At 44.6% G+C, this 12,138-nt stretch overlaps 1 protein-coding gene across 10 annotated transcripts in view; it reads right to left on the reverse strand.

Moving 5' to 3' along the window:
* Nucleotides 1-12,138, reverse strand: part of ACACA (acetyl-CoA carboxylase alpha) — a 229,179-nt gene that overhangs the window by 166,922 nt on the left and 50,119 nt on the right. For all 10 annotated transcript variants that reach the window (XM_075904774.1, XM_075904771.1, XM_075904768.1 and 7 more), the window contains 6 exons: nt 9,299-9,460; nt 8,172-8,335; nt 4,940-5,090; nt 4,242-4,345; nt 2,071-2,152; nt 1,414-1,559 (listed from right to left, as the gene is read on the reverse strand). In XM_075904774.1, coding sequence (XP_075760889.1) covers nt 1,414-1,559; nt 2,071-2,152; nt 4,242-4,345; nt 4,940-5,090; nt 8,172-8,335; nt 9,299-9,460 — 809 coding nt within the window. The remainder of the gene's footprint in view (nt 1-1,413; nt 1,560-2,070; nt 2,153-4,241; nt 4,346-4,939; nt 5,091-8,171; nt 8,336-9,298; nt 9,461-12,138) is intronic.

Below are 12,138 nucleotides of genomic sequence, written 5' to 3' on the forward strand. Positions count from 1 at the left end.
TGGAGACTGGTTGTGTTGTCACCCAAAGCTGTCAAACGGCCAGCGCTCACTACAGCTCCCACCACCAAACTCCTCCTGTGCTCAGAGTGCAGCTGGGAAGAGCAGGCCACCCTCTTGTGGTGAAACGATGCATTTCAAGAGGCACTGTGTTTAGATTTTTAGAACATCTGCCAACGGAAGAGATCTGTAAAGCTCTTCACGGGCTACTGGCCAGGTTTTTTAGGAGGGCCCATGCACCCCACGGGGTTGTGTGGGATAAACGCTGGAGTTGGAGAGCTGAGGAAATGCACTGAATCAGCACATCTGCTATCTACACTGGTTAGACCGTATTCCCAGGCAATGCCCCCAATTTCTCTGATCGGGGTAAGCCCTCCACTTCGTGCATCTGTGGGATACTGTGGCAAGGGTCTATGCAGCTATAAACCAATGCATCTGGCTGGGCGTACGCAAAAAGGTAACTTGCCCACCCTTTGGGCTGGAATATGACAGCTGCACCAGTGGCAGATTTTTAAGAAGTGAACATTCATTTTTCCAATGGAAACCTCAAAAACATACCCGGGGAAGAATCCCCCCTCCCCCCAGTTGGGATATGGCCAGCATAAGATAGCCTCCCTTTTTGTATTGCCCCAAATCAGGTACCACAAGCAGGGTGAAGTCCAGAAGGGCTGAGGTCTTCCATTAAGGCTGAGGTCTTCATGCTACCATATGAAGTTACGGGGAGGAGGGGAGAGAGGACACTAAACTCCCACCTTCTTGCAGAGACCACATCCACTCTAACTACCAAGGACCTGCAGGAAACTGGAATGGAGGCTCCCATACAGTTTAGCAACCTGGGAGATCCCCCCTCTCCAATCTGAGACTGTAGAGCAACTGGAGGGAGAAAGAACCCACATATCATGTTGGTGCATCCAGTGCCTTTTTTGTTTAAAAAAACAAAAAAACAAAAAAAAAAAAGTGCCGGTACTTCAGGGGAAAAGTTGTTGAGGAAAAGAGGGAGGAAAAAAAAGAAGTGGTGGGGCCAGCATTGCCCTTTTAAGAGACGCGGCCCCTTTAAGAAACTCAGCTGTTGGCCATTTTCATTACAGAGGTGCCAGTTCGCTCCGCTCCGTTCTTTCCAGGTAAGCTCTGACTGGAGGTGCTGGTACTGTATACCAGGCAGTACCATTACACAAAAAGCATGGGGTGCATCACATTCCAAATCTGCTTCCAGCTGCAGGCAAGCCCAAATGGTACCATTAAAGGCAAATCTCCCTTACTCCTGTCCCTAATAATGTACCCACAGAGTTTTTCTGTACTCGATATTATTTGGGGGATTCCTTCCGAGGCCCCAGATCATAAAATTCTATTAACCCATCTTGGCACGTGTATGAATTGCAAGTGACAAGAAAGGATCCCTATCGTGGAGAGTGATACCTGTCAACTTCTTCTTTCATATAGGTTGTGTAGCTGCTGCCGTCATAGGACAAGAGCAGCCCTCCGTCACTCAACCGGTGCACCTCAACCTCCACATACGAGTTGTTCATGACGACCACATAGGAATTGGGAGATTGCCGGGTCACCTATGGATCCGTGAGCAAGAACATGGAGCAGCGTATAAAGGAAACATGGTAACATTGACACTACTCTGGTTGGATCAACAAGCAGGTTCTTTGGTTTCACAACTGACCACAATAGCCAGGACTAAATGACAGTGTCTAAGGGAAACTTGGGTCATTTGTTTTATTTTAGATCATTCATAAACTAAAGACACTTCACCCCCTGCATGGTGGTGCTGGAGACCGCAAGTTTAATGTCAGAAAAGGGCGTTGCAGGGCGAAGGTGCTGGAGGGGTCTCACCGCAAGGGAAATGGAAGGGAGGGTCACAGAAAGGGGACAATGCATGGGAGGTTGGGGAGACGTTTCCAAACCCACGGAAAATCCCCTTCCAGCTTTCCTTATCTCCTTTGCCCACCACCCAGATTTTCACGTGAGCCTTCTTGTTCACAACAGTCACTGCAAAGCCAAGACAGTGCCAAGCAACACGAGATGCATGCAAACACCGCGGAGAAAAGCCTCCACACTGCACTGTACCTTTAGCACGTACTTCCTTCCATCGTAGATGAGTTCAACATCCACCGTGTTCAGCAGCGTATGAGCAGGCAGGACCTGACCTCTGAAAGATGGACACGTGCAAGACTTTAACCTTTTAGATTTGGCCGTTGGAAGAATGGGGGTGTCAAACACAGCACATAAGTATTTGCCCATTGTTTTTAAAATTACAGACTAGCACGGGCACCCCTCCGAGACATCTTTCCTTTGGAAACATCACTCAAACTGGGGGTAGCCAATAGGTGAACCACCAGCCAAATCCAGACCACCAGGTGCTTTTGAATGTCTCTATTTACTTATCATTAGTTTTTCTTTATTTTCTTCTCTCGAGTCTGGACTTTGACCAAGAAACGTGGACCTATACAAACACATTTACAAAACGTCTGTTGTGCCCAGTAATAGCTCCATGTGATTAAAAGCAGCTTTTCACTCGTACTCTCCCTGGATCTCTCCTTCGGCACCGGGGCCCCAAACACGGGCCTGGTGAGGCCGACAGCCTCATTTGAAGAGCTGCATGTGTCATATCAGACTTAGTCCAAGTTAAAGTGCTACAGCTGGTCTCCCAAGGGCTCCCAATCCAGTTTAAAGCAAGCTAGAAGGTTATGGGAGGCACTGATGGAAGGCACCTAATAAACTCGGGACTACAAAACAGACACTGGCCAATCTTGTGCTGTTTAAGTTTTACCCAGGCTGTCCTGTGAATGTGTCTTAACTCTGTTAACCACTGGCCTCTCTCCTGAGACTGCCAACTACTATGCTAACCAGCACCAATGGTGGAGGATTTATTTGGAACATGCATAGACATCCTCATCAGGCACTGGCCTAAGAATGCCAGACAGCTGCTGGAGCCAGAGAACAGCCGTCAGATGATTTCTGACCTGGTTGGCGTTTGAGCTTTGTACGATTTGAGCTTTAAATGATCATAGAATTATAGAGCTGGAAGAGACCTCAAAAGGTCATCAAGTCTAGCCCCCTGCCCAAGGCAAGACCAATTCCAACTAACAGCCAGGGCTTTGTCAAGCCAAGACTTAAACACCTCTAGGGATGGAGATTCCACCACCTCCGTAGGTAACCCATTCCAGTGCTTCACCACCCTCCTAGGGAAATAGTTTTTCCTAATATCCAACCTAAACCTTCTCCACTGTAACGTGAGACCATTGCTCCTTGTTCTGCCATCCGTCACTACTGTGAACAGTCTTTCTCCATCCTCTTTGGAACCTCTCTTCAGGAAGTTGAAGGCTGCTATCAAATCCCCCCTCACTCTTCTCTTCTGCAGACTAAAACCCAAATCCTTTAGTCTCTCCTCATGGGTCATGTGTTCCAGCCCCCTAATCATTTTGGTCGCCCTCCACTGAACCCTCTCCAATGCATCCACATCCTTTCTATAGTGGGGGCCCAGAACTGGACACAATATTCTAGATGTGGCCTCACCAGAGCTGAATAAGGGGAAAAATCACTTCTCTGGATCTGCAGACAATGCTCCTCCTAATGCACCCCAATATGCCATTAGCCTTCTTGACTACAAGGGCACACTGTTGACTCATATCCAGCTTCTCATCCACTGTAATCTCCAGGTCCTTTTCTGCAGAACTGCTACTTAGCCATTCAGTCCCCAGCCTGTAACAATGCTTGGGATTCTTCCGTCCCAAGTGCAGGACTCCACACTTGTCCTTGTTGAACCTCATATTTCTTTTGGCCCAATCCTCTAATCTGTCCAGGTCACTCTGGACCCTATCCTTGCCCTCCAGCATATCTACCTCTCCCCCCAGCTTAGTGTCATCTGCGAACTTGCTGAGGGTGCAATCCATCCCCTCATCCAGGTCATTAATAAAGATGTTGAACAAAACCTGTTCAAGAATGGCACTCCACGAGAAACCAACCACCAACCTGACATCAAGCCGTTGATCACTACCCGTTGGGCCCGACAGTCTAACCAGCTTTCTATCCATTGTACAGTCCATTTATCCAATCCATATTCCCTTAACTTGCTGGCAAGAATATTGTGGGAGACCGTATCAAAAGCTTTGCTAAAGTCAAGGTATATCACATCCACTGACTTTCCCATATCCACAGAGCCAGTTACCTCATCATAGAAGCTAAACAGATGATATCAACAGTCAGTCCATAGCGCTAGCCGCAAAGAGTCATTTTACCTTTCCAGAGAGTGCAGGAAGTTGGAGACACTGTTCCGGAGACTCACATCAGCCACATGCAGCGCCCCACACACTACCCCTAGCATGGTGTCAGGCCTCTCTGCCTAGAAGGGAAATAGTATGAGATGAAGGAAAACCTCAATTTTTCCACATGCTCAATTCCCTCTCCATCATCCCTCCATCCTGGTCTCTCCCTATTTGAGTGTGCAACCATGACATCATGCTCAGCTACCTTTGCTGTCCAAGGTAGAAAATCCCTTTCAGTTCAAATTATTTTAGTACTAAGGCTAGCCATGCTTACAAGGATGCCAGTAAGTACGTCACCTCTGTGCCAGCTCAAAGGAAACAAGTTTTTATTCTCACTGGGCCAAATCCCAAAGTACTATGTAAGTTTTCACTCTGTCATTTCTTTAAAATTCCAGTTAAGACAACACACCTGACCCTCAGTTACACTAATGATCCTTTACAAGAGCTTAAGGACTCTTTATACTGCTAAAATGGAGTAAAAAAGCAGAGTGTAAATGAGAACTAGGCCCAGTAAATTTTTTTCCAGAGCCCCCATAAGGATTGAACGGAATGTCATCACTGTTAATCTTGGTACTCTGACCAGTAAGTGCCAGGCATAAGTGTCTTTTCCTCTCCAACAAATCAATCCGCACTCCCCAGAGTTTAGAACGCCCTGAAGCAAGGGAGCATACCTGGACTTTCTCAGCAATGAGCCTGTCCAACCAGCCCGTGTCGATGCTGTTCTGCTGGAAGCTTTCTGTCTCCAGCAGTTTAATTAAGTATTCAACCGTGGTTCGGAAATCCCCTCGGATGGACAGTTCCTTCAAAGCCACCACCATGTTTCTGGAAGAGGAAGGAATTCACAAAGTAGGTCTCACTAATAGCTTTTCATGAACTGGTAAGTCTAGACAGTTACTACAAATTAACATCCCCAATGAGTCACCTGGGAAAACAAGCTGGACATGCCAATAGCAGATAAGCGTGTGAGCGCATGGGAGCAAGATACTACACATTGCACCATGCCTGGGAACGAGGCATCAGCTTCTTCCAGCATACACTTGGGATGTACCAGGGAAACTCATCTGGTGCCTTGGCCTTTCTGATTTTGTCACTCTTCTTTTCTGCTCATCCTTCGTCTCGGCTTGGCCACCATTGCTGGGGCTCTCGGGAAACGTGGTTTCAGTGGAGTGAAAGACCGAAAGCCAGATTGGAGTGTGGCATGGAGTCTGTATAAAGTTTCCTCTACAGGTTGTACTTCACAATCCATTCTTCCCACTGGACATTTGCTAAAACTGTGTTCTTCAAACGCACACCTCTCAGCTGTACCAGATTAAAAAGGTACTTCACCAATGTTAGCTCCAAATTGACCATTATCCCATAAAACCTGGCATTCGTATTGGCCATAGTCAATGTTGAATAATGAAAGTGACATTAGGCTCTATAGTAGAGCTATAAAGCAATTAATCATGCTGTTAAACAACAGAATGCCATTTATTTAAATATTTTGTCTGTTTTCTACTTTTTCAGATACTTTTATTTCAATTCCAACACAGAATAAAGTGTACAGTGCTCATTTTATTTTTTTAATAAAATATTTGAATTGCAAAAACAACGGAAATAGTATTTTTCAATTTCTCCAAGTACTGTAGAGTTCTCTCTTTAGATGAAAGTTGAACTCACAAATGCAGAATTATGCACAAAAATACCTGCATTCAAAAATAAAAAAAAAATAAAAAAAATGTAAAACTTTAAAGCCTACAAATCCACTCACTGCTATTTCCTGTCTATGCACACAAGTTTGTTTATATTTGCAGGAATTAATGCTGCTCGCTTCTTGTTTACAATGTCACCTGAAAGCAAGAACAGGTGTTTGCATGGCATCGCAGTAGCCAGAACTGCAAAATATTTTTGTGCCTGATGTGCTAAAGATTCATGTATCCTTTCACGCTTCAACCACCATTCCAGAGAACATGTGTCCATGCTGCTAAAAGGTTCTGCCCAATAATGATTCAAAGTGATGCGAATCAACACATGTTCATTTTCATCAGCTGAGTCAGATACCACCAGCAGAAGGTTGCTTTTTTTGCTGGCGGTTCCGGTTTCACATTGGAGTATTGCTCTTTTAAGGCTTCTGAAAGAAGTCCCTCAAATTTCAGAAGCCACTTCAGATTCTTAAACCTTAGGTAAAGTGCTGTAGTTGTCTTTAGAAATCTCACGTTGGTACCTCCTTTGTGTTTTGTCAGCTCTCCAGTGAAATTCTTCTTAAAATGAACAACATGTCACCATCCAAGACTGCTATAACATGACATAGATGGCAGAATGTGGACAAAATACAGAGCAGGAGACATACAGTTCTCCTCAAGCAGTCGAGTCACACATTTAATTAACACATCTTTTTTAATGAGTATCATCAGCACAGAATCATGTCCTCTAGCATGATGGCTGAAGTACAAAGGGCATATGAATGATCATATCTGACACACAAATAACCTTCAATGCCAGCTATATGAGTGCCATGCAAATGCTTGTTCTCACTTTCACATGACATTGTAAATAAGCAGATAGCATTATCTCCTGCAAATGTAAACAGACTTGTTTCTCTTGGTGACTGGCTGGACAAGAAGGAAGACTGAGTGGACATATAAGCGCTAGCATTTCATATTATTTTGTTTTTGATACAGTTATGTCACAACCTACATTTGCAAGTTGCACTTTTGTGATAAAGAGATTGCAATACAGTACTTGCCGGAGGTAAATTGGAAAATATCATCTATTTTTGCAGTTCAAACATTTGTAATAAAAAAATATAAAGTGAGTACTGTACACCCTGTATTCCGTGTTATAACTGAAAATATACGAATAACCATCCAAAATATTTAATAAAATTCAGTTGTTATTCTATTGTTTACTAGTGCAATTAAATTTAGATAATCGTGTGAGCTAACGGTGTTTAATCGACAGCCCTACTCTATACATATTAAAGGAAATTATTTCACTGCCGTTCAATCTGATCTGGTTAGTTGAGAGAGACACAAATTTCCAGGGTCTTCTTCCACAGGGATCTTTAGGTGAGGAGACCAAACTTAAACTGGATGGAAGGGTAAGTTCTGCACCTTCTCATGCTTACCGTAACCTTCATAAAAACATTTCTGCAAGAGCAGCTCATAATATGACAGCTCTACTGGAAATGAAATACACACAACACGAATAGGATACTAGTATGCAGATGGTTTAGTAATGTTCCATTTAACCCATTAGAAAGAGCCCATTTGTATGGTGCATGTTCTCCAAACTTTTATCCAGCTAAGAGTCAGGAAAATGCCCCTCAGTCCCAAGATTTGTAAAATATTTTTTAAAATTGTAAACTTTTTCATATATATTTATATTATAAAAAAAAGGTCGTGGAGAACTTAAGTAGGAGAATTGAGTTGGAGAACTTAAGTGGTAGGCGGTTACACACCAACTCTGTATGTGGTACTTGTCAACATTTGGGGGGCTTAAGCTCAGAGGATAAAACATGTGGAGGCAGCAAGGTCTTCTCCTTGACAGAACACCATCTATAATAGGAAATTGAAATGGTGACATAACAACAAGGTGTAAACAGAAACCTAATCCTCTGGCCCTGGGTGTGCAGTCCTCCCCTTCCCCAAAGCATTCTCTCTCCACTATCTCCCAAGCAGCCATTCCTTTAGAGGACCCGAGTTAGACTTAAGGTGTTGTTCACTGGCTACTAAATTACAGCTAACACAGCGGATTACAGATCCCAAATCCCTAGGTAGGCTACGCTTGCATATAAAGTTATATACATGGTGTTTATGGGGGTTCCACATGAGGCACTTGGAGAATCAGGCTCTGTAGAGAACATTTTGGAAGATTGTCACGGTGAGTTCATTTCATGTTCCAACCATTTTTCTAGCTACTTACGAGATGGCCTCCTCACGATTCTCTCCCCAAGAGAAGCAGTGACCAAACTGAGAGTCAGCAAATTCGTGAAGCCCCCCTGCTGCAGCAACACTGAAATAGCCCCAGACGTTCTTATTGCTGCGAAAATTCAGTTCTTGGACTGTTCCGGAGCTGGGCTTAAAACCCTACAAGGAAATATATTCAATGGTTATGCGCCCCAAAGGAAAAGTAAATGCTCCAGGAGTAGCATGCACTCATCAAAAAAAACAAGCAAAAAAGCACAGCTGTGAGTTGTTTAGGCTACAGAGAGTAGCAGCACCTCCCTGGATATCACATGCTAAGCAGGGTCAGGCTGAATCTACATCAGTGGGAGACCTCTAAGATAAACCCAAGAGCTGCAGGAATTGATATAAAAGATTTGATACCAATGCACCAGCATGGGTTTAAGGAGTGCTATGATGCAAGAGATGCCATTCCTGAAAAATGACAGGAAATCTAGGGTCCTAGCCAAGATCTTTGTGGTCATTAATCTCTTAAAGGTTAACCAGCTAGCATGCACACTGACATACTGTGTGAGAGACAGCAAATAGCTCAGGAGTGACGGTATTGAAGATCTTGAGGCACTTCTTACAAGAGTAAGGGTACGTCTACATTGCATGGCTATTTCGGGATACCAGAGGTACCCCAAAATAGCTACCCCGTGTGTTCACATGCCGCCCATTATTTCGAAACATTCTTTAAAATAATGGGTGTGCTATTTCGGCATCCCGGTATCCCTCGTTCCACGAGGGTTAAGGGATGTCTCAAAATAGGGTGTTATTTCGAAATCTGGCGGTGTGTAGACATGCCAAATTTCAAAATAGCCTATTTTGAAATTAAATCAAAATAATATACACAATTTGCATAGTGTAAATTGCGTATCTTATTTTGTGTTTAGGGTGCCTACGAGTTTTATTCTGGTCTGCGGGTGGGGAAGGTTTTATCATACTACAGGAGTCTCTTTTTGGCTGAGGTTAGTCAGAAAATGGATTTCTCTCTCAGCTCATTTGAATTCGGTGCAGAAAGTCTTGGGTTGCTGATGCTGCATGTGCAGGGCCAGGGCTCACTAGAATGACACACTCACACCACAGAAATAACTGACACGTCACCTCATCAGGGTTTTCACTGGTGATACGAGCAGCAATCACATGACCCCGTGGACAGGGGACGTGGGCTGAGTTCTCAAAGTCAATGGGTGCATCTCCCCAAGGAGACACGCCGTACATTACGCGGATGTCTTTGATCCTGTGGAGGGGAATCCCCATGGCAATCTAGAAGAATAGAAAATAAAGTTAGCTAAGTTTTACTCCTTACACAATAGCAGCAGCTGGGAGCTCCAGGCCCCTTTGAATCTCCAAGCTCTGGGGCATTTTTCCCTTTTCCTCCACCCAGCTAGCAAGCCTGAATATCACTAGATAATCCCATTGTACATCCACACCTTGAATACTGCATGCAGTTCTCATTGCCCCATTCAGAAAAAGATACAGTAAAGGGCAACAAAAGTTAAGGGTATGGAACAGCTTACACATGAGGAGAGATTTAAAAAACAGGGGACTGTTCATCTTGGAAAAGAGACAACTAACGGGGGATAGGATAGAGGTCTATGAAGTGATGAACAGTGTGGAGAAAGGGAATGAGGAACTGTTATTTGCCCCTTTACATAACAGGACAACTATGGGTCACCCAATGGAATTATTAAGCAGCAAGTTTAAAACAAACACAAGGAAGTATTTCTTCACAGAATGCCTAGGGAATTCACAGCCACGGAAAGCGGTAAAGGCCAAAAATATTACTGGATCCAGAAAAGAATTAGCTAATGTCATGGAGAATAGACCCATCAATGGATAATAGCCAAGATGGTCAGCAATGCAACCCTACACTGTAGGGGATCTTAAGTCTCTGACTGCCAGAAGCTGAGAGTGGATGACAAAAGAAATGCAATAAATTGTCCTGTTCTTTTCATCCCCTCTTCAGCATCTAGCATTGGCCACTGTTGGAAGAGATACACCAAGCTAAATGGACATTGATCTGATCCAATATGGCCATTCTGATGTTCTTAAAAACAGATCAATACAGAAATAGGTTCAAGCTCCATACAGCCTACACTCTAAGCAGACAAATGATAGACCCAGGAGAGCATACAGAAGTGCAGCTTGAGAATGGTCTTCTTTCCTATGTAGCCATGGATGTGCACACGTTTTACCTCTCCTCCACTTGCTCTCCTGTTCATTGATCATGGGCAATTCTCTGGCATAGGGTTTAGTAGAAGAGCTCATTTAGACCCTCTCATTTTCTACGTATATCTGGGATTATCGTAATTGCCTGCACATTCCAATGTGCATTATTTTTCATTTATTAACCGAAGTGTTGGAGCATACGCTTTCGTGGGCAAAGACCCACTTCATCAGATGCATGTCACGCATGTCTTTGCCCACAAAAGCGTATGCTCCAACACTTCGGTTAATCTATAAGGTGGCACAGGACTCCTCGCCGCTTTTGCAGATTTAGACTAACACAGCTACCCCTCTGATACTTTGCATTTATTAACGCTGAATTTCACGTCGTTTTGTTTTTACATAAACTTACCTTTTTCATCCAAACTTGACCTAGCAGCCACATTTGCATGGTTAAGTTTATTACTACACTCAAATACGACCCCCAAAATAAAATTTGAAGGAGTCACTCCCACAGATGCTAGATTCTTGCATAAATCAAACCAGAAATAGGTATTCAGCATTCCCCTAAATTCGGGCAGGATCTGGGGCCATATTTAGGAACACAGGACTAGAAGGCACGTCTCGTGGCCTCAAGTTCAATCCCCTGCCACCCCAGGCAAGACTGCCATACAAATCCATTCATGAATTTATCACGCTCCATCCTAAAACTAGTTAGGTTGTTTGCTCCCATTACTTGTATTAGGAGGCTGATCCAGAACCTCTTTCCTCTGATGATTAGAAACAGTATTCTAATTTCTAACCTAAATTTATTCATGGCCAATTTATCACTATTTGGTTTTGTGCCTACATTGTCTGAAATAGCTTTTCTGCATCCCTGGTGTTTCCCCGGTATATTTATAGAAAGCAATCATATCCCCTTCTCAGCCTTCATTTTGGTAGGCTCTTTAGTCTCCGCTCACAAGAAAGGATTACAGGGGAAACACAGAAGCTATTTAGCCCTTCTCTGTTCCAATTTGAATTCATCTTTGCTGAATATGGATGAACCCAATTGCATACTGTATTCCAGACAAGATAACAGCACCTTGTGCAATAGCACCAATACTTTCCGATCTCTACTGGAAATATTCACCCAAAATATCCTAGAACAAGGGTAGGCAATAATTTTTTATGCCGGGGGGGGGGGGGGAGGGGGTGCACTCCAAGATTTTGGTAAGTGGTCAAGGTCTGCGGGGGGGGGGGGAGGGAATCTGGGATGGAGATTGGGTGCAGAAGGAAGCCTGGGGTAAAAGACTTGGTGCAGGAAAGGGTGCGGGGTTGGAGAGGGAGTTTGGGTGAAGGAGGGGATTGGATGCAGGAGAGGATTCTGGCCAGAGGAAGGGTGTAGGCGGGAGCGCAGCATCTGGGACAGAGTTGAGGTGCAGGAGTGGGGAGTAGGTGCCAGAGACAAGTTCTGGCCAGGAGGAGCTTACCTAAGCGGCTCCTGGCCAGCAGCCCAGCAAGACCTTCGGGTTGGCTTCCCTGCCTGCCAGCTACTGCAGACCGCTCAAAGCGCCTGTCTGTTCCATATGGCTCTCTGGGCTGCAGGGGGGGGGGGAGGGGGCGCACTTCTGCACTGCCCCCGCCCCCAGCATAATGTCACAGATCCCATTGGCTGGTTTCCAGCAATGGGAGCTGAGAGATTGTTCCACAGGGGTGGGGGCAGTGCACATTTCTCCACCTCCCCCATGTGCAGCACTGAGAACCACAGGGAGCAGACCCTTGGAGCAACATGG

Source organism: Pelodiscus sinensis, chromosome 21, assembly GCF_049634645.1.
Source record: "Pelodiscus sinensis isolate JC-2024 chromosome 21, ASM4963464v1, whole genome shotgun sequence".
NCBI lineage: Eukaryota > Metazoa > Chordata > Testudines > Trionychidae > Pelodiscus > Pelodiscus sinensis.